Source organism: Tachysurus fulvidraco, chromosome 18 (genome assembly GCF_022655615.1).
Source record: "Tachysurus fulvidraco isolate hzauxx_2018 chromosome 18, HZAU_PFXX_2.0, whole genome shotgun sequence".
Taxonomy (NCBI): Eukaryota; Metazoa; Chordata; class Actinopteri; order Siluriformes; family Bagridae; genus Tachysurus; species Tachysurus fulvidraco.
Window position 1 is genome coordinate 7,561,374 of NC_062535.1, and position 27,699 is coordinate 7,589,072.

Below are 27,699 nucleotides of genomic sequence, written 5' to 3' on the forward strand. Positions count from 1 at the left end.
TAGGTTGTGAGGCTCACTACTGTATATCTATTCCTGTATTTGCTCACACTTGAACCCTCTGAGCCGGAGAATCTGACTTAAACTAGAAGATGAAAAAGTCTTAAAGACGGCTTGAATGATGTGGGAGTGGAACGATCACTGTCTTCATCCTCTCTCGCTGTCTGCATAGGTCACTTGCCACACACTGAGACTTTCATGAAAGAGGAAGTGACTCTGTGAAGGGAAAATGTCAGCTTTGAAGGCAAGCTTAGATGTTAATGCGTTAACACAGGCAGGTGAACGCTGCTGGATGTTCAGAACAGCTTGGAACCGGAAACTGCTGACAGCTTGAAAAGGGGATTTGCTGATTAGAAATTATTACGTGTTAGGTCCTGTCCTCGTGTTAGGATCACTGTTTGACTTAATATATCTTGAGAACGATCAATATTAAAACACATGTCTGACAGTAATAGGCTAAACAGTGGTACAGAAGATTCCAGTAACTTAATAGAAATGGTATGTATGTTTTTCATGAATGCATACGGCGCTGGGGGTGAAGGAGCTTAGTGGAGCGTTAGCAATTTTCACAAAGGTCTAAATGTTTGACATGAGAAGCAGATATTTTTTAACTCATGTGAGTTTTCAGGATTTCAGAGCAGACCTTGATCAAGACCCTTATTACACTTTGCTCATGAGTCACTTTAGATAAAGGGACGACCCCTAAACATGAAGATTTTTGTAACATGTTCTGACTCTAACGGTTAAACTTAACATCTCGCTCAGCACAGAGACTGCTTCCATGGTGTGAAATGTTCAAGTGGAAAATGTTTAAGGCTTGTTAAGGACATATGTCTACTGCATCACCACAAATATTTTGACAAAGCTTCACGGCGAGTGTCTCATCTGGCCGGTTCAAAGGTTCAGCAGCAGGTTAGTTAGGTAAGATGGAATTTGGCAGAGTCTCAAGTATTCGAGAAGGTTGTTGAAGTGTTTCCTTTAAAGGACAGTTATATCCATTTAAAAAAAAAAAGGAGGGGGGGTAAAGTGTCTAGAAGTAAAAAAAAATTTCTGACAGATTTTCGTGGTACTTTTATATTTCGTTACCATTAGAAATCCATTTTCTTTTAAGGATGGAGTTAATGGGGACTCATCATATACATAATCGAAGCTAATATTTGGAAATATACAAACCACAACACACAAGCACTTTTGTAATAGGAAATGGTTTAAGACAGCAGCAACACAGGCATGTACAAAAATGCATTACGAGCCTTAAGTCACAATTTAACTTATATAAACAAATAAAAACATACACTCACTGTCCAATTTATTTAGAACATCTGTACACCTCCACATTCATGCAGTTAGCTAACCAGTGTGGCAGCAGTGAAAAAAAAAAACAAAAAAAAAAGGACAAAAACACCATATAGATACAGGTCAAGAGTTTCAGTTCACCAAATATCAGTATGAAGAAAAATGCTGGCTGATCTATGTGACTTTGACCCCATAGCATGGATGGGCTGGTTTGAGTAAGAAGAGTTTGAGAAAGAATTTCACACACACACACACACACACACACACACACACACACACACACACACACACACACGCCCACCCTTGAGTTACGCAGGATAATGTTGCCTTGTCGATGCGAGAGATCAGAGGGAAATGGCCTAAATGGTTCAAACCGCCCAGAAGGATCAGTAATATACAATCACTCTGTACAACCGTGTGGAGAAGAAAAGCATCTCTTTCAGGTAGATACTGTAAGCTACAACAGTAGTAGACAGCATTTCAGGGTTTCATTGCTGTGAGCCAAGAAAAAAGATCTAAGGCTAATATAGACACAGGCTTACAGACAAGGGATTTTTTTCCCCACATCTTCAACTTTCCATCTTGAATCTGTACCCATTCTTGTTCTTGGTTGAAATAAATAGAACCTGATGTGGTCTTCTGCTGTTCTAGTTCATTTACCACAAGGTTTGATGTGCTGAAGTACTTTTCTGCTCAATACGGTTGTTAAAACTGATTATTCGAGTTACTATTGACCACTCAGCTCAGACCAGCTTCTCCTCTGTTCTCTCAAATAAAGCCTGCAGACCCTCTATAGGCAAGATATTTATTTGGTTTTTTTTTGCACCATTCTGTATAAACCCGAGATACTTGTTGTGCGTGAAATTGCCTGGAGATCAACAGGGTCTGATGAACGCAAACCAACTCATCTGGCACCAACAACCATCCTTGGAGTCACAGAGATCCCCATTTTCTTCATTCTGATGTTTGATGTAAACATTAACTGACATTCTTGACCTGTATCTGCGTGATTGTATGCATTGTGCTGCTGCGACACGATTGGCCGATTGAAAAGCTCCATAAATAAGCAGGTGTTTCTAATACAGTGGTGTACATAGAGGTACAGTATTTTATGGCTGCTACCACATTCTCTATAATCACCATCCTAAAAGGCAGCAGCTCCAGAAGTGGGCTCTGTGAATCATAGCCCTGTGGTGTCCTCATATTTCTTAGTGGCACAAATTACAATACAAAGCTATCGAATTTTATGGCATTCTTACTCTTGGTTTGTCAGCTCACACAGATTTAATTCAAACCTCAAAAAAATCTGAAATAAGCTGGTCTATATATATAAAACGTAAATTTAAACCTCTGTCTTCTGTCAGGGATAAAAAAAAACAAAAAAAAACTTTAAGGCTCCAACAAACTATCACAATATTACTGTAAATATCTAAATCATTTCCCTTATATAAATAGTTCTATTATGTTTATAAAATAAATGTTTTATGGGGTGTGTGGATTTGAGTTCACAATTTAAAGCATCCCTGATCGCAAAAAGAGCCAAACTCCAGCCATAAGATAATATGAGTATAAAGAACTGGCAGCAACGTCACTGGAAAAAAATATCTGAATATATATATATATCATAAAAGAAAAGAAAATATACTTAAGACATTACTGTTTAGATTCTTAGAAATATACACTATGTCTACAGCATACAAACATGGCTTACAGATGTGCTATTCTCTTACTGCACATAAATAGGCCTTATTTATATTTAAAACAAAAATCCATACAGTAGCAAATTCATATCAGGAATTTGTCCCACTGTCTTAATCTTATTAAATAAGCAAGAATTCTCACTGACACCAAATAAAAAGCACCTACCAAAGCAGAACCTCAGGCGTCAACATTTTTTTTTTGTAGCCAGGAAATTTTCTTACACGTTATTGACAACTAATTACATATCTGCATGTATTTGCGCTTTGCAATAGCAAGCATACTACTTATTTTAATATAATAAAATGATAGAGTAGAGTCAGAGTAGAGTATAATGTAACCTAAATAATCGATTTAATAATTCCCTTTAAAGATCTTTACATACTATTGGTTAAGGTCTTTCTGCCACATAAGTCATCCTATTGTCCCTGTTTACATAATCTATAGATTTATTTTACTTACCTCAACTTAAATCAAATATTTAATTGGTAAGATGATACATAAACCTGATGTCATTGCACTTCACTGCATTTCTTGGATTGATATAATAATCAAAAATCTTATAGGTTTTTACAGAAAATTACAATAGCTTCTAACTAAGCCCTTTTACATTTAATTCAATTTTTAAAGAATTAAATTTACGGCATGATAGACAAAGTAAGCATATACGACAGGCCAGATATTTCAAAGCCTTATTAATACAATCATACCAGAATTATTGGCACCCTTTAGATATGGGTTTTTAAAAAAAGGTAATTGAAAACCCTTGAGATTAAAAAAAAAAATTAAATAAAATAACTTTATCACAGTTATTGTCACCCTGCATTTTGTATTGCGCTCCTTTTTGCCAACAAAACTAAGCACTTAGTCACCTCCTATAAACTTTGGAGAATATACAGAAAGTAATATAAAAAGCTCCCCTCAATAATAAATCTCTCCAGATACTCCTATGGCTCCTTATATTGACTGTCCATTTGACTTGCATTTAGATCTGGTGATTTGTATGGACAAAATAAACGCTTGATTATTTGGCAATTTCACCAGTTTTGTATGGTTTTAGATGCATGTTTCAGATCCTAGTCCTTCACTGTCGGAGATCCAAACAAGACCCAGTTGTAACTTCCGGGGAAAGTCAGTCATATGTTAATTCAAAATCTTTCAATACTTCATGGAGTTTATGAGGCTGAATGCTAATAAGATTCTCAGGGCCTTAGGATGAAAACCAGCTCTAAAACCCCACAGATCGGCCATCATACAGTATCTAACACTGGGGAAACCTCTTTTTACGCAAAACCCACCTTGAATATTAGTTGACAATATATTTTGGCAACATCATAATACATTTTGTCTCATCTTACCCTAGAACATAAGTTCCAGTCAAAGTTCCAGTACCATCCAGAAATCTCCAGGCACTTACTTTTGTGGTCAGATGAAAGAAAAGTTTTTCTGCTGGCACGCCTTCCACAGAGTTTGTTGGCATGGAAGTGGTTTCTAATTGTAGATTTGAAAACGTGGTAACTCCAAAATGCAGCTGTCTTCTGCAGATCTCCAACTGTGATCCATTTTTGCCTCTCTAACCTCTTCACTGTGCTTAGGGGCAAAACATAATTGTGATCCCTTACAGACAAAGTAAAAAGATTAATCTAATTAACCACACAGACCATTTTTCATAACCTTTTATACCCATCTTTACCCAAGGCACCATTAATTCTGGAGCTGACTGTATTTAGAGATGTGTTTTCCTGATCTAGCCGTAAAGTACCCTACACACTTTATGTTCTTATTATTTAGTCTAACACACCAAATGGACAAATATACTGAATCAGATGTTTAGACCAGGGATAACTATACTTGGACTGAACTTGGGAAATACTGCATTAGAACCCAAGAAGTTAGACATAAGACTCCTCTGAAAAAAGCATTTTTTCAAAGTCTTCAAGCTGCGTGTCACTGCACCTCCTCATCCACTCCCGCTTGCCATGGACAACAGCCAATGCTACTTCCTGGCTCTTCTTTAGATTGCTCTCAGTATCTTCACCTCCTTGCCAAAAGAAGTAGTTTCTCACAGCCTTTGTGGCAGCAGGTGACAGGCCAACACGGGGTTTACCAGACTTATCATCTTTCTCCAGGTCAGACACTTCAGGTTTATTAGTATGGGTGTCAGAATATGTGTCTTGTTTTCGTACAGCCTGCCTGTGGATATCTTCCAAATTCTTTACCGTCTCCCTATCCAGCCCGAGACAATTCTCTCCAGGTTCAGATGATCGACGTTGAAGGAAATGAGGGACAGGGGACTTCTCCTCGACAGGAATAAGTGAGTAAGATTTCTTTCTGTACAAGGCCAAGCGACGAACACTTTGGCCATAGAACACAGACTGTGGAAAACTGCTAGTATTACCACCTGGTGTGTTTTTCTTAGAGTACTTCTGTGCCGGAGTTTGTTTACTCTGTGAACATGCCTGGTTGTGAATCTCTCTCAGTTCTTTCACTGTTAGTGTTTTTTCGAATGCAAAGGAAAAAACTGAACTGCAATGCTGTGTTTCGTGCAAGGGTTCTTCAGAGCAATTAGGGCTGGTTGATCTTGACCTAGCAGATGGAACACTTGGTTCTTGAGCTTTCCTCTCCTTGGTATGGAAATTTTCAGAATGGAGTAGTGGATCACCATTGTCCTTGTCATCCATGCTATCTTTGCCTTTAGACAGGGAAAGTCTGTTTTCTTTCCTAAGCCAGGTATTTGGATGTAGCCCATGACTGCTCCTCAGCTGGCTCCAGTCTAATTTCTCTTTAGGCGGATATTCCATTGGAGGTATGATTGAAACCGGAGAACTTTCAGACGCAATGCCAGCGAGCCTGAGAGAAGATTTCACTGATGACTTAAAGCTACCTACTATATGAGGGCAATGCTTGTTGAAGTCAGCAGAGTACTGAGAGGAAGCACTGTCCAGAGAGCTCACTGAAGAATATATTGGTGAAGCCACAAGGGAAGAGGGATTTACGCAGCTGCTATCTAGATGCAGAGGTGATGGTTTCAGTTTCTCTTTCGTTTGTTGAGGGGCATTCGTCTCATTCTGATTCCTCTGAATAGAATCACACTTCTTCTCCAGCCTCAAGGTGTTTAAATCAACAAGATCTACATCTACATCACTTTTGCCTTTGTTTGTCACACATTCGTAACTGCTCTTTCGCCCTTCTAGGTGCTTGATTAAAGATGATGAGGAATTCCAAATGGCAGGCTCAGAGGAACGTCTCAGCTGACGAATACTCTTAGGGAAAGAAGATTCCTTACATGGAGAATGCAGGTGAGGAGTGGATGGACTCACTGCCGTGGATGCTTTTACTGGGCAGGCTACTGACGGGAGTAAAAGGTGTGTGTTTATAGTGATGTCTGGGTCAATATCAGTTTGATCCAGGTCACAGTCACTCAGTGTGAGGACTGAGTCATAGCTGCGACTGTCTGGCTTGCTTCGTGATCTCTGCATGGGCTGGAAAAGCGATCCAGAGTCGTCATTCAGCTCATTCTCAAGGCTGTCATAGGACGAGTCGGTCATCTGATAAGAGGACACATCTGCATGGAAAGGGAAAAGAGTTCAGTTTGAGAAAATCAATTTTGAGTAATATAGATATATATAAATAGCAAAAGAATGAGGATTCATTACCTGATCCATGACTGCAGCTCAGAGGCAATCCATCGAATAGTGTGGTCACATCTTCTTCCATTATCGCCATGCACTTTTCAATCATAACCTTTGCCAAGTCACAGACCTGAAACAAAACAAGAATTGAATGGATGAATTTAATTATTCATTTGTCTACCGTAACTGCTTTATCTCAGGCAGGGTGCCAGTGGACCCAGAGCCTTTTGGGAAAACTGAGCATAAGCTAGGAATATTCCATAGAAGGGACCAGGGAACAACTCACAAACTCATATATTAGGCAATTTAGCGAAGCTAATCCACCAAGCCAAATACTGTAAATTTCCTTTAAAATATCTTTCTGGCAGGGCCACTAAAAATGATTTAAAGTAAAAGTAAGAGTAATCTTTATCTTGTAAAACCAGATCTAGCATACTTTTTTCCTTCTGCAGCAACCCTTCTGCACTTGATCAGCTGTCACCTCAATATCCCTAATCAGAGTGTATAGATATAGATGATTTTTAAACAAAAATGGAAAAAGCAAGAATCTACTGGTATCTACTGGTTAATCCTATTTCTCACTGTAGGAGCTGGTTGTCAATAAAATGTGATTAATAAACTAAGGAATACATTCATTTGGGACAGTTAAATATGGACTTTTTGGACTGTTGACTTTTTATGAACATCATAATAGTGCAATTTTGTGCAGTAACTGCGATTATATTCAAAGACCTACAGTACATGTCTTGCATGTGCCTCACATATGCCACTATGAAACTGAACGTTCTTTTATATATAAATGCCAGCATTGTTTATATATCTGTTATTTACCGGCTCCTCTTTATTAAACAAAATTAAACATACACGGTCATAGCATAGATATACAATACAATGTAACATCTAAACATGACGTTTTATTGGTAGTGATTATGAAATAGACACAATCACTACATTATACGGTATCTTATCCAGTAAAAATATATCTATTTTTGCAAGTGTCAAAAATTTGTTCTAAAAATCTAGGCACAAGTTTAATACTGAGTGTGTAATAGTACACAAGAAAGTGACAGAGACAGAGAAGAACCGCAGGGTAAAATACCAATGTTCTTATGATCCCCTCAGCAAAAAAAAGTCATTACTACTAGTATAAATCCTACACAAACAAATTCTGTTTAGTTTGAGATTGCAGTGGTTTACTTTGGCAGACTTTAAGCCAACATTGACAAGATCAGTGTTGTTAGGGAATGTTGAAATCTACATTTTTGGGGCCAGGATGGCAACACACAGGCTGCCACAAGCATATCCAAACAAGCTGCATGACTCGAGAGCTCCATCATAGCAAGATAATGAGAGAATCACACTGACCTCAAGAATCTAGAGGAAATGCTTGAAATATTTCCCAATGAACTCAAAAACATCTTCAAACCCAAAACAGAACGTGTGAAAGACTACCCTTACGTGAGGTGTAAGAGACTATGAATGTGTATGTTGTGTATGTTATGCCACAGATACAATCCCGTAATAGTTATTAATCCAATAACTAATTGGTCATTCAATAAGAAAAAGATAAGAATATGGGAATTTCAAAGACTATGGAATTCCTCTAAATTTTAAAAATGACACTCACTTTCAGGAATAACGTCTTATGTTAAATAAAATCTTGTGCTGAACGGATCTGAATCGGTGAAATGGGTGAAACCAACCTTTTTGGTACCTTCTCCTTCCATCTCTGGGGTGCTAGGAGCTGGAGACCAGAGCAAGCTGGGAGAAATGCATATGGCCAGATTAATGGCATTCATCTGGTTGTCTTCAGCATGGAGTTGAATGTTGTAGAGTACTGCCAATACGTGCTTTAAGAGTAGGATGTTCTCAGACGGAAGACACATCACCAAACTGAAAAATAGGACAAAAAATAAATAAATCAACAAGCTCTTTCAATAAATTACTGCTGGATTTCTGACTGATATGTTAGATTCCTAATTCAAACGTTGTATAAAGTACCTCTGAATGGCCTTTATTTGACTGTCCTCGGCTTTGTCAGAGAAATCCATGGTGGCCATCCACTTCTCATATAGATCTGACAACAGAAGGCTGCCTGGGATGCTGCGCAGGAAGTCCTAGATTATGTACACATAAAGTTAGATTAGCTTTTGACTTGCAAAGAGGTTACAGATAAACAGATGCAGGTCAATTGAATGTTGTCTACAGTGAAAAGCTGTAGTTTTAGATTGCTTTTATATAAACAAAGTTTATTTATTTAGAGCAAGGGTTAAGGGTCTTGCTCAAGGGCCCAACAGTGACATCTTGGCAATGCCAGGGTTGGAATCCTGATCAACAACCCAGAGACTTTACCGCTTGAGCCACAACCACCCTAATATTATATATAGCATATATAAATGTAGATGCTTAAAAAACATCTAAACATAAAAAATTCTGAAATGAGGCTTCTAGGAATTGGACTTGTTTGTACAGAACATCCACAGATGCTTGATCAGATTTGGAGGCAAAGTTAACAACTTGTACATTTTGTCATGTACCTCAAATTATTCCTTGAACCATGAAGAAGTAAACTTGGTCTGCAACACTTTTTAGGTGGTACATGTCATCACACTGGATCTACTGGCTTGCTTTCTCTGGTGCCATCTCTTTCCCATGAAAGCAACATGGGAAAACACACCCTGCCATCCACATGATATGAAATAAAACATGATTCATCAGACCAGACCACTTTCCTCCACTATACAGTGGTCCAGTTTTGATAGTCATGTGCCCATTGTAGGTGCTTTCAGTGGTGGACAGGGGTCAGGATGGGCACTCTGACCAGTCTATGCAGCCTCATAAACAGGAAGCTGCGATGCACTGTGTGTTTTGAAACCCTACTATCATAACCAGCTTTTGCAGCAGTTAATTTGTGATTTGTGTGCTAGGTGTGTTAAGTTGCAATACTATAGGATTGCACCACACAGGCTAGACTTCACTCCCCAATTGTATCAATGAGCCGGTCACTGTTTCACCATTTGTCCTTCCTTGTAGCTGCCCCTGCACTCTGTGGTTGGGGTACGTGAAGAAAATAATTCCACTGTGCTGTAATGTATATGTGGTGATAATAAAGGCTTCCATGCCCCTGTTCTGTTCTAAATTCAATGTTATTCACTGCATTTTATTTCATAAGTATTATCTGCTTGCTATTACAAGTGACTTTCTACAAAGCCAAAAGAGCTCATCGTTTGGTTAGCATATCTGAGTCTGGCTCACAACAGCTAGCAGACAATTAACTACACAGAAGTGACTTAAAATTAACTAAGAGTGCCATGATTAGCAGCCAAGTTGCAAAATAAAGTGACTCAGTTCTTGAAACCTGGTGAGATCAAGTTTTATATTGTGTTGCATATTGATGCATCACAGCATGCGACAACACTTACCTTCAGTACAGCAGCAATTACAAAGATAGACTGTCGGCTCATCGGGACAACCTGGATTCCTGAGTCCAGTTTGTCTCTCAGCTCCCTGCAGGCTTTGGCCCCAGCAGAGCGTCGGAAAATTCCCCTTGTAAACGGCCCCTCTTGGAACAGAAACACTAGCATGTCCTGTAGAGAGAGAAAATAAAATCTGATATACATTATGGATTGTATTATTTACTGAAAATTCCAGATGTGGAAAGGAATTCCCATTACCTTGTCCTGAGAACTGTCATTCCAACAGCTGTATATCAAATGCTTATCAATGGTCACATTCATGTATTCATGTAATCACATACATTCTAACAGTTCATCAGTGTTAATACACAACCGATTCGACTAATTCAGTAGAGGTACGACTTTTGATAAAAAAATAAAATAAAAAATAGACTCATGTATTTACATTAAAATAGCTTTTAAGAGTTACCGTTATCTTTTAATAATCATTAAACAATCTGTAGCTAAATGTAGTCTTCTTTGTTTGTTTGATTATACCACAGAATCTCTCAATACTCGGATAAACAAAATGACTCAGACAATAACATGTCTCTAACCTTCATGAACTGCATGTTCTAATGCATGATTGTTTCGGCTATTGTTTTATTCAAGTGGAACTTACTCCACCGTGACAAATACTGTATTAAAGTTCAATTAATTTCACTAGTTTTACTCATCATCAGAAATTATTCCTTACAGTTCATGGTATTGTGCTCCACATGCAAGGAACCAGGTCTTCATACACACTGACAGAAATTTCTTATTTGGCAGTCATACAGTATTAAAAAGTGCATTTAAACACATTGTTTTTTTTTCATTTTAGTGCATTTACATATTAATGAATCTATAATTTTATAACTAATAACTATTACATGCAGCAAATATTTTTATTTTTGCACCAACCGTGAAAAGAAAAATGTTAAGGTTGATAATAATAAATAATAATAATAATAATAATAATAATAATAATAATAATAATAATAATAATAATAATAATAATAATAATAATAATAATAATCTGCCAGATTTTTGCCTTTAGTTCACTAGACATTCATTAGTAGGATTTAACATGGAGAAGCTTACTATTTGTCAACAGCAAGGGAATTGTACAATGGGTAAATACTGAAAAGGTACAATAAATACAATACAAATAAAAAATACAATAACTTCTGAAACACTATAGTTTATTATATTACATTATTATAATCTATAGTGTTTCAGAAGGTAGAAAATTATTATTATTATTAGAAAAAGCATTTTTTTCAGTAGGCTTTATAGGTAATTACCCATAGTACAATTCTCTTGCTGTTAATAAATAGTGAGCTTCTACATTTTTAAATTCTACTAATAAATGCCTAGTGAACTATAAATGTATAAATTTGGCAGATTTTCAAAGATTTATTGCATGCCTGGAGTTTGTGTGTCTGAACATTAGGAGTATGATTCCTACACTCACCATTATTGGTTTGGGAAGGCTGTTATCCTTGCATACCATGCTGAGGGGCAAGCCAAAGAGCTTATCAGTTGTGGGTAGTAGAGGTGATAATGGAGGATCATCCAGCTGATTGGACGAACCACGCCAAAAAGCCCAGTTGATGAGTGACCGCCGTCTTTTGAACGGCTTCTGGTCTGGATCAACTTAGGTTTTGAGAAGATAAACGTGGATATTAAGTAGAATTCTTCTATATATCAAGTCATGTATTTATTTAATCACATTTAATATGAAGGTAAAATAAAGCTTTTACTGAACATATTTCCAGTTATCTTTGTATAAAAAAAGTTAGGAAGATATTTACCAACAAAAGAGTGGCCCACAGCGACCCGACTTGGCCTCAGGATGAACTGGCACTGACTGTCTGTCTGCAACTGCTCAAGAAGTAACTCCATTTGTCTTTCAGGTGGAGTTACTTCATCACTATTTTCACCAGTTTCATCTAAAGGCTCTCTTAAATGGCTCATCTGTATACTGAAAGGAAACTCATGACCTGTACACAGAATTGAGAAGGAACAAAGTACTTTAAATTTTTACTCACTACATTTTAGAAGGAATACCTCTACTTTCTACTCACTACAATGACAAACACTGCATCATGACATCTCTCAATAGTCATATATTTGTAAAGCCATTTGTCTCTTTCATAATAATCAATCTCCTCTATACAGTTATTTTACTGTACGCTTGTTTTCTTTTATTGTTTTTGTGGAAAAAAAATATTCTGTTTGTTGTTGTTTGGACTTACTTCAGCAATGCATTATGTATTCAGTAAGGTACGTGAATACTGAACATACTGTACAGTACATGTTTAAGTGTGAATTCATGTATCTACACTGAACAGCCACTAGGAACATCTGTACCCCCGTTCATTCGTGCAATTATGCGATCAGCCAGCCAACCTTGTGGCAGTAGCATGGTGCATAAAATCAGTTAATGTTTACATCAAACATCAGAAAATGGAAAATGATCTGATCGAGTTTACAAAAAAATGATGCAAAAAACAAAGACATCCAATGAGCTGCAGTTCTGTTGCTGAAAATGAGTTGAGTAGCATGGTCAGATTGGTTCAAGCTGACAGAATGCACACCATGCTACCACGCAGGGTTTCAGTCTGAAGCTACAGTAAGTAAAGAAACCAGGCATTAGAAGACCAAACAATGTTCATTTCTATTTTAACTTCTGTAGTGCTACTGTCACATGATTGGCTGATTGAATAATATTACAAATAAGCATGTGAACAGGAATTTTTAAAATGGTCCACCAGTGCATATGAATTATGTAAGTATTGTTTTACAGATGATAAAAAAAAATCATATTACAAATGCTTTTTATGTCTGCAGTTTGACGTTATAATAACAATTTTCATTAGTTATAGAAAACTCACCAATAAGAGGGTAAGGAGCATTGTCTTTTCTGGAACTCACCCACAACTGGAAGTCCTTCACACAACCCTGTAGGCCAAAGATAAATACATAAAAAAACGGTTTCAAATCAAGGAGCTTCTATTGTCATTTTGACCATATATAACTGATAAATGAAACTATGTTCACCCTGGACCCTGGTGCTAAAAAAAACACAGACCTGCACAAAACAATATGAAGCTAAGGGCTAAAAAATAAGTTATCTGCTGCATAAAGTGCATTGTGTGCAACCGTGTGCAAAGAGTGCAAGACAAGACAGTGAAGACAAACAAAACAATACACTGTAGAACAGATACAAAAAAAAAAAAAAAGAACAAGTCAGCATACAACAGGGCTCTCAAGTTTTGAAGACAGGCAAGCGTGACATCTCCAAACCCCCCTCCCCCCACCAAAAAAACAAAACAAACAACCAAACAAACAAAATGAATGAATGAATGAATGCATAAATAAATAAATCACTGACTGCTATTTAACCAGATACAAAGTATTTGTTTAGTTTCCATTTATTAATTTGTGTGTGTGTGTGTGTGTGTGTGTGTGTGTGTGTGTGTGTGTGTGTGTGTGTGTGTGTGTGTGTGTGTGTGTGTGTGAGAGAGAGAGAGAGAGAGAGAGAGAGAGTGAGTGAGAGAGAGAGAGTGAGAGAGAGAGAGAGAGAGAGAGAGAGAGAGAGAGAGAGAGAGAGAGAGAGAGAGAGAGAGAGAGAGAGAGAGAGAGAGAGATTATGACTGGTATTGTTTATTTTAAGTGTTTGTTGCCTTTTTGGACTCCTTTATCATTTGTGATGTTGCTTCCATTTAAAGCAGTTCTGCTCAAGCCCTGACATTTTTAGGGTCACGATTGTTTAGTTTTGAGGTTTTGTTCAAACCGACCATCGAAAATACCCTCGCTAATGAATGTTTTTTTTTCATTGTTTGTTGCTGTAAATCTTACCCAGATAGTGCTATTTTCTGATTGGCTGTTGTGTAGCCTCTTTTTTTGATTGGCTGATAAGTGTCAGACTCGACTAAGAACTGAGACGTGCTTGATTCCTGCCCGGTTCCATAGAGACAGCGGTGCGGACTGGTACATTTTGGGCGCTGCGGCTTATTAAATATATCATAAATAGTCAAAAAGTTTTTCTTTGTGAGAAAAACGATGTGTTTTTTTTTTGTGTGTGGCGGGAGAGCGTGACAAAAGACCGAAATGCGTGACTGTCACTCTCAATGTGTGACTGTCACTCTCAATGCGTGACACTTGACAGCCCTGATACAGTGTTGTGTGGACCATAGGCCATTTGTTAAGAAGTTGTGCCCCAGGTTCCACAACTAACTTATACAAAGAACCAAATGAGGACATGTTTTGTCTTTTGACAGGAACTTTGACTGAATAACTAACTAATGACTAATAGTTAAATAAAGTGCACTGGAATTTTGTGTACTGTTAGAGGTGTCTTGATTTGATTAAGTAGGTGTCTGTGCAGTCACCGTTGCCTAAGGAGAACATAAAAATTCTCTATGCCTCCGTTTCTCAGGATAGCTTTACGCACAGCACGTACGTCCGTATATTAAGAGGAGCTCTGCATGAATTTATGTAAATAACTGAAACTCTGAAGACACAATGTAAAGAAACTTACCACAATCCCAAACTGCTGCAGTGCGAGACGAATAACTTCATTGGCACTGTCAGAATTGCTCACAGCAATGGTTGTCTAAATGATAAGAGCATCAGATTTTGATTAGCAACATACTCAAATACTGAGAAAAAGATATTAAAAAAGATTTATAAAAGAATGTGTGTAAGAGAACTTACATATAAAAAGTTCCCCATGTCCTTGGCATGCACTTTAAGGGGGATTGTTTTTGGATTATCTTTCTCCTTCTCCTCTTTTATTCGACTGTAGAGAATTAAGGGCATAGACATAATGAATTCAATAGAAATGTGTACACTTTCAAGAAAAACAGGGAAACGTTAATCTATTAAAAGACAGAAGGAATGTTGTGGTATTTGCAGATTCCATGTGATTCCACTGTACCTTTTTATAAGGTAAAGCCATCTCTCCTTCTGTTCAACTGAGCTATGGAGCGAAGAACAAACATTTTCATCATCAAAAGCCGCTAGAGAGCCATCACGTAAGGTGCGTCGGTCATGCTTTAAAATGGTCATTGTTCCTATCACCCCACATCCTTCAAGGGTTAATCAGTTGCAGAGTTATTCTGAGAGAAACTCTTCTATATTATATATGTATATATTTCTCTGGAACACTTACTCATCAGAGTATAACACCGTTGATATGTCAATCTGTTTAATGAAGTATAATTGATTGTGAATCTGCCACTTTCACTAGATTACAGTACGTGCAAATACAGTTGCACCTGGGAGGCAACAGCAAAACTACCCCCAAAAAGACATACTAGAGAAGAATTGAATTTTATTGGCCAAGAAACGGATCGCACAAATGTTTGTCATTTGTGGTGTCTAAATACTTTTTACCTTTTTCACTTTGTTTATTCTCATAAATATATACTATATCGCTCAGTAGAAAGCACTGGAAATACATTAACTAAGCTACTTACAGTAATTTTGGCACAGAGAGACAGTAAATAAAAGCTATAGAGTCTATTCCTTGTATCAACACAAAGCCAATTTCTCAGAACGCTCATTCAAAAATGAGTCACAGGACTCACTACCTCACTTTAATTCCCTGAACTTCTAATCACAAATGTTCCCCATAAGCATGCTCCTTATAAATAAACCAGGCTTTCCCGAAAGCTTTGCATTGACTTGATCCTAGCACTTTACTAGTAATGTATATGTTTTGTTACTTTTGTACTTTCTGGTATTAACCCTGTTTGAGATCTGTATTAAATTTCACATAGACTACTTCAACAATGCTTTGCTTGTCTATCGACTTTATTTAAAAATCTGCACTTATATCAAACCTCTGCCCATGCCTGACATCTACTTTTTTGAGTGTAAATCATTTTCATAGTCTTATTCAGACACCTGATCGATATGTTAAACATACATAAATGGATAAAATAAACAGACATAAATAATAAAATAAAAAGTAATAAAACAGACGGATGGCTTACTTTTACAATTCTGGCGTTTGGCAGACAGCCTTATCCAGAGCGACTGACATTATTATCTCATTTTATGCATTCAAGCAATTGAGGGTTAAGTGCCATGCTCAGGTGTCCAGCAGTAGCAGCTTGGCGGACCTGGGATTTGAACTCACAAACGTCTGATCTGTAGTGAGTGGTAGCTTAGTGGTTAAGGTGCTGATCAGAAAGTCGTGAGTTCAAGTTCCCAGGCCATCAAGCTGCCCCTGAGCAAGGCCCTTAACCCTCAGTTGCTCAGCTATATAAATTATATGAATATTCTGGATAAGGATGTCTGCCATTTACATTTACGGCATTTAGTAGACACCCTTATCCAGAGTGACTTACAACTGAGCGTTAAGTGGCAGTGGCAGCTCGGTGGACCTGGGGTTCGAACCCAGACCTTCTGATCAGTGCCCAACACCTTAACCGCTGAACTACCACATCCAAATGCCAGAAACATAAATGTAGTCCAATGCAGGAGATTAGACATAGGCTGTGTGTTCAGTCGATATATTATGAGCGGTAGATAATAAAGTACATGCTGTACCTAAAAGTGGCTACACAGTTGCAGGTTGGCCAACCCATTACAAAGCTTTTGTCAAGACATGTACTCCCTTCGCACACTTCTTCCATGCAGTTTGCTGTCCACATTTCTGAAACTCGTGTCTGTGCCTTCAGCTTAAAGTTGGTTGAAGATCTGTTCATAAAACATCACATATATTCAAATGTTCATAAAACATCACATAATATTTAAAGATAGTATTTAAAGTACCATGCTAGACATTCAGTCATTTATTTATTTATTTATTTATTTATTTATTTATTTTTAAAAAAAGCGGTAACACATAATGCACAAACATTTTCACACACTCATCCACGCTTAGGGGAAATTTACTGTAGCTGATCCGCCTACTGACGATGTTGATAACATTGCTCATGTCGTGTGCAAAAAAAAAAACAACCATTTGTCGTGGGTGTTGGGCAAATGTTATGCACAGTTTGGTAATGACCAATAAAAGCGTATGTCCTAACACATGCTCAGTCAGTTCAAACTTTTAGCTCCCAATTTTAATGCACGCTTAAATTTATACCCACCCTACATGCATATTCAAGTCTATCTTACGCTTAATCATTGTGAAATCATTATTAAAGTCGCTTTAGTTTGACATCTTTCAAGTTAGTAATTACTGTATGAGGCTAGAATAAAAGAAGAATGAGTCAGTACGCTGTGCAAACATTCAAAATGCAATGTCTCGTTCAGCTGCAGTTGCAGTGGCAAAGATGACTGATAATGAAACTTCCTTGCTACCAAATGGGTAAAACCAAACACAAATGGGTTTTACCTCTTTATTTTACAGTCGTTTTTAGTTTTGATTTTGAGCTTGCCTGCATCTGATCTGTCAAATAAAACAATAATAAGGAGAAATAAAATGACTTTGCTTTCAATAGCTTCACGCAAATTTTCTCCCATAAATTCTCACACTGTTCAAATTTGAACCAAACAATAGATGCACTTTGAGAAGGACAGTTTGTATTCAGGAAAGTCTGAAAAAAAGTCTTTACAAAGATGACTAAATTCTGCTATTTCTGCAAATATGAAATAACATATATATTTTTTTTTTTCATTTACAGCATTGATATTAGGACTGACTGGTGTTTGATATTAAATTTCAAAACCTTTGACTTGACTATGAGGAAACTCATTTGTTGTCACCGTGATTATTAATATTACTTACAAGTGTTCACAATCAAACCGAGAACCATTTACTAGCACGTGAAATAGGATTATCCGTGAGGTATTAAATATAAGTCAGAACCGCATGATCCGATCTGACAATAATGATAGGTCAACATTTCGAGAACGTTTGGATTTATACGCTTTTCACTTCCAACACACTGTGGTTATAGTGGCTTTGATGCCAAGCTCTGCCTTAGATCGAATTAATTGGCGCTTTGGGTGGTAATTACTGAGAAGGACCCTCTGGCTATGTGAAACATTACAGGAAAAGGAAGGAGGATGTGGGCCACATGATCCTATGAGACGCAATTAAACAAGGGGAAAAAAGGGTGGAGGAATGGCCCAATTCTTCCCACCATTAAAGCACTCATTGGTAACTCCCATACATGGGTATTTCAGTTAACGCATTTGCTCAAGTGGTCTACTCCCTGTGATATGGAGAGCAATAACTAGGAAAGAAAGATTTTTAAAATAGCAAATAAATGCAAGCTAAGCTGCTGATTAATTGAGTTTTAATTGCTTTTTCAAGATATTTTCTTGCTTTGTTCCTTTTGGTTTGCTTGTTCTATTTTACATAAACATGTCAATGTCAATGTTTCTCTTCTCACTTTCTACAGAGTAAGAACAGGCTCAATATGGGCTAAAGCTGGATGAAAGCTAAGTAACGTTTTTGATCATTCACTTCCTCGATCACATTCTTGTCCTACCCTAAAACACACATTTCCCCATATACAGTATCTTCTTGACTTCCTAAGAATTGAACAAATAAAACACAACAAAAAACAGCACCAACAGTAACAAATGGTACATTGGGATCTTCCCTTCATACATGTCTTACTTGGCTTTGCTGATGAGTATGATGTCAGTGAAAAGGAAAATGTGCCTCTCCTGGGTCTGCAGACCAGTCTTTAGCTGGACGTATGCATGACTAATAAACATCCTTGAAGGATTAAGATACGATTGCACCAGTAGGCATGTCTCCGGGCTGACAGGAGAGAGACTGTTATCCCTGAAAAACAAAGAGAGTAATAAAAATATTTTGGCAAAATATGTAAATTGTGCGTTTCAATTAAGTAAAGTTATGGAAGAGGGCTATAAAGAGGGATAAAATGGTAATGCAATCACACTTGGTTGAAGTCAAAATTTGTTACATCATTTATTTATTTGTTTGTCTGTTGGAATCTAATTATTATTAATAATAATTAAATCTCGATTCAATGGTACGCAAACATTTCTATCTCGATTTAATGTGCTTGAAAACGTATTACACAGATTACAGACTACATTTCTGCTGTCTCGCTCTTTTATGTGCCAGTCGGTTCAACCTACAGGTAATATTGACACATGACTCACTGTATTTCTTTAAAAAAAAAAAAAATCTACATAGAATCTCACTTCCACTTAACGCCGTACCTTGAATCGGATGACTACGGCACAAACGCTTCACTCAAAACATATTTTCATTTACAACAAGCAGAGTATCTAAATAGGGGTTTTAGAAGCAAGCTCATGTGGGTGTAGTTTGTAGCCGGTAAACATGTTTACAAATCCAGATTACAGCTTTGGTCAATCTAAATTAGGAGTCAGTAATCGTCCTCAGTTAATTAATAATTTAGTTCCAGGTCTGTTTTAGAGTTTATCCCACCAGATTCAGAGCACTGGTTTACATGACTCAACCTATAAAAATGGCTATATGAGCTTACACAATTTCCCCCTGCATTGACATCTCAGTAAACAACAACAACAAATGATTCACACCATCAGCAGGGTAAGCGTGTGCTCACGGGGTCATTCGTATGTGTGAACCAGTGACTAAACATCCAGTGCTGCTTTAACAATGTTATTCTCTACCAGTTTGTAAAGGCCTAAGGACTATATTTAGCATTTATATCCTCTAGAATTATCCTTCTGAGGAGCTTAACTACTGCTGAAAATGCTGATCAAGTCATTCTAGGACACGAATGAGAATGTAACTTAGTTTCTTGACAGCAATACTGTTTCAAGTTCATTATCAATAAAGGTTTTTTTTTACCTTGTTTCTGATTTTTTGAAAAAACAAAAAAAAACAAACAAACAAAGGGTTTTCCATACAATATATATATATATATAGCCATAATTCAAACAGAGACTCAAATATGGTACTAATTAAAAAGAATGATTGATATCTCCAAGACCACTATCATGACCCGCACACATCTATGTTCAGTTAACAACCAATGCCTGCTAGTGCTGACTCAGTGAGTCACAAAGATCCTTTCCAGAACCTTCAAACTGACTCGCTTCCAACCTCAATCTGGACAGCAACATCTGTCAAGTCTTCAAAAAGCAGACCTATCTCTTCCATGAACATTTATCTAAGCCTTAACCTTAACTTGTATCCACTCAAAAACAACCACCTCTCTCTCTCACCTCGACACTATGCACTTGTACTGCATAGTAGCACTGCTTGTATCGTCCTGTGTCTGATAGATCGCTTAGCTTGTATTTCCTCATTTGTAAGACACATTGGATAAAAGCATCTGTTCAACGAATAAATGTAAGGTACAGTAGCTGAATAATGTTAGCAACATGTAGTCCATCAATCGACATCTTTCACAAGAGATAACTTCAAAACAATTGGGGAAAAAAATGGAAAGATTTTGGGAAAAAAAAATAGACAAAAAAACCCTACTTATTAAATAAATAATGATTAATAAAAAGTGTTTGTTCATTTGTTTTCCTATAATTTTCTAAACAGTAAAATCAAACGTACTGTTGCTCTAAAGAAGGATGTTCTTATGCAAAGATTAAAATGATATCATTTATACATTCATCATCAGTAAGCACTTTATCCTGATCAGGGTCACAGTGAACTTAGAGCCTAACCCGGGAACACAAGGAGTAAGGTGATGTGATATACTACATTTAGCACAGACAATCAACCTTCTGGCATGTTATAAGGAGGTAGAAGGAGACTAGAGAAACTGCAGGAATCTCAGACAGACATACGGAAGAATATGTTAAACATCACACAGGCAGTAAACTGAACTCAGTGACTGGGGCGCCTGGGGGTAGAAAGAGGCAAAATCTCCCAATGCACCATCATGCTGCATAATCATAATATCGCATTATAAACTATCAAAGCCAAACATGCAAATGAAGGTCATTCAAATCCAGTTTATCATGGATAGCGGTGTGCTAGAATTCAAGGAATCAGATTTTTTGTTTAAATCTTAATGTCGTCTCATGAAATGAACGGCCAGTTCAAGCAACACAAATAGAAAAGACGAAGAAGCACTAAAGAATAAACTTTGTAGACATAATGTAATTTAATGTAATATAGGGGGCAACCTACAGGGCTGAAGGTTCGATTCCCTCTACTGCACTGTGTGGGTGGGGTTTACAGGTTTTCAGTCCAAAAAAGACATTCATTGTAGGCTGACTGCCATCTCTAGGTTGCCTTAGTAGCGTCTGCGTCTGTGTGTGTGATTGTGCCCAGAAATAGTGTTGGCACCCCATCCAAGGAGTCCCCTAACCGAGACTGGAATGTCTTTTTTGGACTGGGGTGGAAACAAGGGGACCTGCAGGAAACCCTCAATGCATGGAGAAAACCTGTAAACCCCACCCACACAGTGCAGTAAAGGGAATCGAACCTTCAGCCCTGTAGGTTGCCTAGAATAGACCAAAAGCACTTAGAAGAGAACCGAAGGTACTGAATTAAGGAGATTATATTAGAACACTGCAAAGTTCTTTTGATTGATTGGATGATATACATTTGGTGAAGACAGTCTTTCGTCTCTGAGGGCAGAAGGGTTTCTGCTATCTCTTCATGGCTTCCTCTGAATGAGACATAACTTCCCATCATCACTATCTCAAATGTCAGTAAGTTTAATATCTGGATTAGGAAATGACTATTGCAAACTGCTATGGTATTTACCATCTACCAACATTAAACGGGATTCCCATTGGCATTTGGATAAAATATTTGCCATATATTTGTCCAAGAAAAAGGTTTTGCCTTTTTTTTTTACACCAAAAAATAACAGCCCCTCATTTTGATGCAGATCAAGGTATCTGGGTCAAACTTATTAACACAGTGAAACATTTTTCCATGGAAAACAAAGATTTCTCAAAACTTCGGTACAAACCTTCATGAAACATGCACTCAGTTGTGGAAATATACCTTGTACCTACTTGTTATATTTTAGCGGAAGATGTTTTACCCAGAAAACTTTATTTATGTATCTTGCATGTTAAGCTGTTTAGCTGTGGTAGATAATGATGATAGTGGGGGTTTAAACTTTGAGCGCATTTCCTTTAACAGGAGAGCACGAAACACTAAAATCAGTTTTAATTCATTTAATGAGTTAAGATATTGAAATAAAATCATCGTCCTGTGCAAACATTAGGATAATACCAGGATCCTCTGGATCAGCTGCTATTGTATAAGCTGCAGAATAATGAGAGTGGAAGGTATATTGTTAAAATATAATGAAATATAGTGATTAATTAGAAATATTTAGGCTGCATTATATCAGCTGCTATTGTATAAGCTGCAGAATAAAATAAAATATAGTGATTAATGAGATAATTAGAAATATTTAGGCTGCAATATAACGGACTCCTATTTGATGTTTATTTGAATGCTTTACAGTATATCTTCCTGTTTATAGACAATCATAATAGTCTATTAAATTTTTTATTTATTTATTTAATTATAATTTTTAAATTGTTGCTTGCTTTTATGTAACTTAGAATCTCATATCAGGCACCTCAACTCTGGCAAGATCAGAAGCATGGACCAGTATCGTGTTATCATGATCGTTAGTATCAAGTCGTGTTAGTAATCTGACTGAACTGCCCAGAAAATCAACTTAAGGACCAACTTAACACGACTGTGAATATGAGAGACTTCCTTGCGTAAATATTGACACAATCTTTGACCTCGAGTTGCCAACTCTGAATACGGCACACAGATTCCATACCTGGATATTGTTCTGGATCTAGTTAGTGCTTTGCTGATGACCAAGGAAGGAGCAGACTGCCTGCGACAAGACAGGGCCTTCGTCCTCTGAGAAGAAGAAAACAAAATCCTGATTGTTACTTTACAGGTCCGCACAATTCATTTTAATTATTTATCAGCAAGTAAATACAATAGAAGTAAAAAATGCACTGCACTTGTCTTTCTTCATCTGAGATCCACCAAAATATCTCTCACTCTTTAGAATTCATACCGATTTAGAATCAAACTAAATCATTAAATGTTTCGAAGGAGTCTATTGCATAACATTCTACAGCAAAACTGCTCTATTTAACTTGACGAACAAATCTATTTGATTAAAGCAAATAAAGATGAATTCCATCTAGTGTTTAGAGAGATTTCTAGAAACATGAACACATCATTATATTTATAGCGATACATGTATTATATGTTATAGCTGGAATACTTCCGATAACTCACAGTGTAGTGAAATTATCTCGACATCAAATATGGCTGACATTAAACTGTACTCGGGTGTGATATTTGGGATAAATAATCATTGACAACATCTGTAACGATGATAAGAATGATAAAATGTAATGTGTTACTAGCATTAATGTGCTTCATGCTGTGTTTCTTATGAAATCCTTTCTTTCTGGAAATAAAAAAAAGTCTTTCTTTTTGTGTAATTTGTGCCTCGATTAGACAATGTGTGTGCTTAGGGTGCTTAGACTTTTTAGCAAAAGCAGTTGTGTGCATGGGTTATCAGGATGACACAGTAAATAAACCACTTTTGGTGTTTCACATCCACTTCCTTAGTCACTGTTGATAGTGAATTACAGATGTCAGTGATACCAAATGGAGATAAAAATCTTGGTTATTGTTTCAATCTATTTAACGTAAGTAGTACATACTGTACAATCGGTAATTTCAGTGCATATTACACAATGTTTTCCATTTAGAGCCCAAATCAACAAACCTATATTTTCTTTTCTGTTTGCACTATTCAGTTTTGCAATATTTTTGTTTAAAAGTTCTGTTATAGGGACCTTGTAATTTATAAATACAAGAACAAATGTAATGTATGTGATGGATTTTGGATCAAAGTGCACAAACCTCATCATAGAATAAGTGTTTCTGGGGGAAAAAACAACTAAAATCCTTCAAGCGGACTCAAGATGAGTAAGAAGCAATTCACTCACTCCAAGTATTGGCAAGACAACAGAGTGTCTTTTGTAAAGTCAAGAGCTCTAATCGTTTCAGAAGGTCAAGGTATAATAGCTATGGAAGCCATAGCCTGAGCAAAGAAATTAGAATAATAACATTTGTAAGAATCTGAAGAACACACACATGAAAAAGGTGCTGACTACAAAAAGCAGTCAAGCAGTTTCCTCTTTTTTAGTTTCATTAGCTTTCGTTACCACTTGCATTACAGCATAGTAATACATCCCCTTTCCTTTCATTAAAAAACTCTGTCATTAAACTGATTCCATTAGTCCCATATGTGCACTTAAATTAATAATTACATACCTGTATTATACATGAGGATGATCTAATAGCTTTAGGGTGATTATTCATTATTCCTGAAATATTTATTTCCTAAAATATTTATAACTTACTTACAAGGATATATGAACTAATCAGCAGCGAACGATCTGATTGATTACGGTTAAAGCAGCATGCCTGGCTGATATGGACATTTGACTAACATACTAAGCATGTCCTAAGCATGCTGGGTTTTGCTGATTTATATCCACAATCTGTTTCCAGATTTTGGGTTTATATTATTAAACGGTTAAATCTTCCGTTCGCTTCCAGCGGTCCAGATAAAAGTGAATCTAAAAAGCGTACTGTAGCTGTCAAATAAAAACATACAAAAAAACTGTACTTAATTTTTACTAAGTAATAAAAATTTTTCCCAGCCGTGTCTTCAAATAAGAGATAAAGTTAGGACAACATTCCATTGAATATGTCAGGAAGTGTACAACGTTCCAGCATCTGATTGTGAGAAACAAACAATTTCCATTATCCACAGGAAACCTGCAGCACATAGAGTTTAAGTGATACACTGTCCAATGCTCAACTTGTCCTTCCAAAAAACCCAAAACAACGCCACCTCACCACACCCCTCCACACCCCTCCACAAATTTACCTTTGTGTTTGTCCACTGCGTCATTTAAGGCAAGGTCTGTCACATGAAGCTGTCAAATCAAACACATCTATCATACTTTGCAAAATTTTATTCTGTGATCCATCAACGCAAACCTGCTAACCTGCTTTCTAAGCAAAGGTCATTTCTAATTGAGACTCACTTTTAGTTGACTTTGGTACAAGTAACTTACATGTGAATTCAAATATAGGTGGAAATATAGGCATATTATATGATGTGTATGATAAGTGAGCCACAACAAACACACACACACACACACACACACACACACACACACACACACACACACAGAGAGAGAGAGAGAGAGAGAGAGAGAGAGAGAGAGAGAGAGAGAGAGAGAGAGAGAGAGAGAGAGAGAGAGAGAGAGAGAGAGAGAGAATGTCAACAAAATCTAAGGGCTTGTGTATGTGCTCATATTCAGAATTGGTACAAACACTAGTCATGAATCTATAAATGTAGAGTCAAGAGATTAACTAAAAATAAAGTATAAAAAAACAATATAATCTAATAAAAAATGGAAAGTTCTTCTTCTAACAACATACATGACACATTGACCTGCTCATATTATAGGGACTTAGCTGTCAAACAAAATGAGGAACAGGAATTTCATGAGTAGACAAACAAAACCAAAGATCTTGGCCAAGCTGAAAAGCAGAAAAAAAAGCTATACATGCTGAAGTGAGACAAATCACATAGGGAAATCCAAACACATGAAACCAGGGATGACAAACAGGATGGTCTAACCACTGGCATCCCAAGCTGGAGAGGGTTCCCTGAAATAACTCCGCATAAACATGGAATTACTGCTAACTTCAGCGCCGTTCAGACGCCAGCTCTCAGACCACGGTGCAAGACTTTTCCACCTCATTCTAAACTGCATTTAAATGCTCCTGTCATCCCGAAAATACAGCAATCACAGTAGTGACTGTTTTTAGGTGTCCAGGCTAATATAAAATTGCAAGTGCATGCAAAATATCCAAAGTATAACGTAATGTATCCTTTATATGTCAAAGCGTCTTATTGGAAAAAAGGATTGAAGAAAAAAAAAATGGGAAAAGGGCTGCTGCGCAAAGTAAAAGCCAAATAAACCGGACAGCTTCTTCCAATGCAGAAACATCTGCAAGCACACAGCAATCCTGAACAAATTGCACATCTGCAGAGCAAGAATTTTCCCTTCCTCACTACCCACTATTAACATAAACACTATTCATTAGAGAGGGAATAACTGTAGGCAACAATCACGGCGAGAAGGTGCGTAATTAGGCACACACTGGTTTATCAACACTGTCGCCTCGTTATCTATAGTTACTCGAAACTAAAAGTATTCTCAGGAAATACAGATTAGTAATAAACAAGATTAAATCCCAGGCTTGTTTGTTTGTATGGAGGAATAAGAGAAATGTTTGCGCGTACCCGCTTGGTATCCAGATGCGCGCACATCTCCTCAGTGAGTGATGAAGAGCGGCTCTGGCTGATGTTTACGTGCTGCTGCGGTGACATACTTTCCATTCAGACGCTTACAGGTGGTTGGACCGATCCAAGACAAGTGAACCCCTGTGCGCAAAGTTGTTCCATGCACTCATATTAGCACGTAACCTAAATTCAGAACATATCTCTCAATCATTTTATAGTGGAAGGGAGAAATGAATAGCGTTAAATGGGTAATGACTATAGTCCAGAGCTTGTAATATCCACTGAAAGGACACACGACCTGAGCTGTGTATTAACAGCCTGAATCCAGCACAACTTTTATTCAGCTCAAAGCAGCACATTGATCTGTACACAAGAGCCGCTGCTCCGGGTCCTAAAGCCCGCTGGCTTAATTCTAAACAGCAGGTGGGCATCAAAAGACACGCTATGTTTCGCTTTTGGAGAACCTCACTCTATCTCTCACTTACTATCACACTCTCACCCACTCACTCACCCACTCACTCACTAAATAACTCAGTCACTATCTCTCACTCACTCACTCACTCACTCACTCACTCACTCACTCACTCACTCACACTCTCACTCACTCACTCACTCACTCACACTCTCACTCAATCACTATCTCTCACTCACTCACTCTCACCCTATCATACACTCACTCACTATCTCTCACTCACTCACTATCTTTCTCACTCAGTCTATCACTATCTCTCACTCACTCACGCTATCACTCACTCACTCAGCCAATCTAACAACTGGAGTGTTTTGAGAGGTTTTGAGAAGAAACCAAATAGAAATGGAGAGAACATGAACAGAAACACTATACAGACAGTCATCCAAGTTCAGGATTGAACCAGTGAACCTGGAGCTACACTGCAAATGCAGTGCCACCCATCTTGCATAAAATAATAATAACAATGTTATTGTTGATCCTCTTTATTTGTATTTTTTGATGTTTGCACTTACTGCAAAGCTTTCTGAGCATTTGAGTCCAGCAATTCAACACGAGACCTCATTTAACACAACACTCTATGCGTCTGGTTATTCACATGCGTAGAGTGTTGGGTTAAATGAGGTCAACACTCACTGTTGCAATTCAGCCAACCAAGACTTATCTGGTGTCATGCACAAATGTTTTAAAGCTTAGTTATGAGCTTTAGAGATTAAAGTAACCATCAAATCAGTCCAAAATTAATACATAAATAAATGTGACACTACAAATTATGTACAGTATACATTTTGGGGTGTGGGATAAAATATGAGAACGTGGAGGAAACCCGTGTGAACACATGAAGAACATGTAGACATGTAGAGAATCTTCAT

The 27,699-nt window shown here is 37.3% G+C and overlaps 1 protein-coding gene across 1 annotated transcript; it reads right to left on the reverse strand.

The window, feature by feature from the left end:
- Positions 1 to 559: 559 nt before the first annotated feature.
- On the reverse strand, positions 560 to 26,798 carry arhgap20 (Rho GTPase activating protein 20). Its single transcript, XM_047803641.1, has 15 exons — positions 26,359 to 26,798; positions 22,780 to 22,865; positions 18,654 to 18,824; positions 16,625 to 16,774; positions 15,006 to 15,047; positions 14,783 to 14,867; positions 14,607 to 14,681; positions 12,958 to 13,024; positions 11,875 to 12,063; positions 11,535 to 11,716; positions 10,046 to 10,210; positions 8,625 to 8,740; positions 8,327 to 8,516; positions 6,648 to 6,753; positions 560 to 6,556 (listed from the first exon to the last, which is right to left on the reverse strand). Exons 1-15 carry the CDS (start codon positions 26,452 to 26,454, stop codon positions 4,884 to 4,886), a joined length of 3,393 nt encoding a protein of 1,130 aa, XP_047659597.1. The 5' UTR covers positions 26,455 to 26,798; the 3' UTR covers positions 560 to 4,883.
- Positions 26,799 to 27,699: the final 901 nt, after the last annotated feature.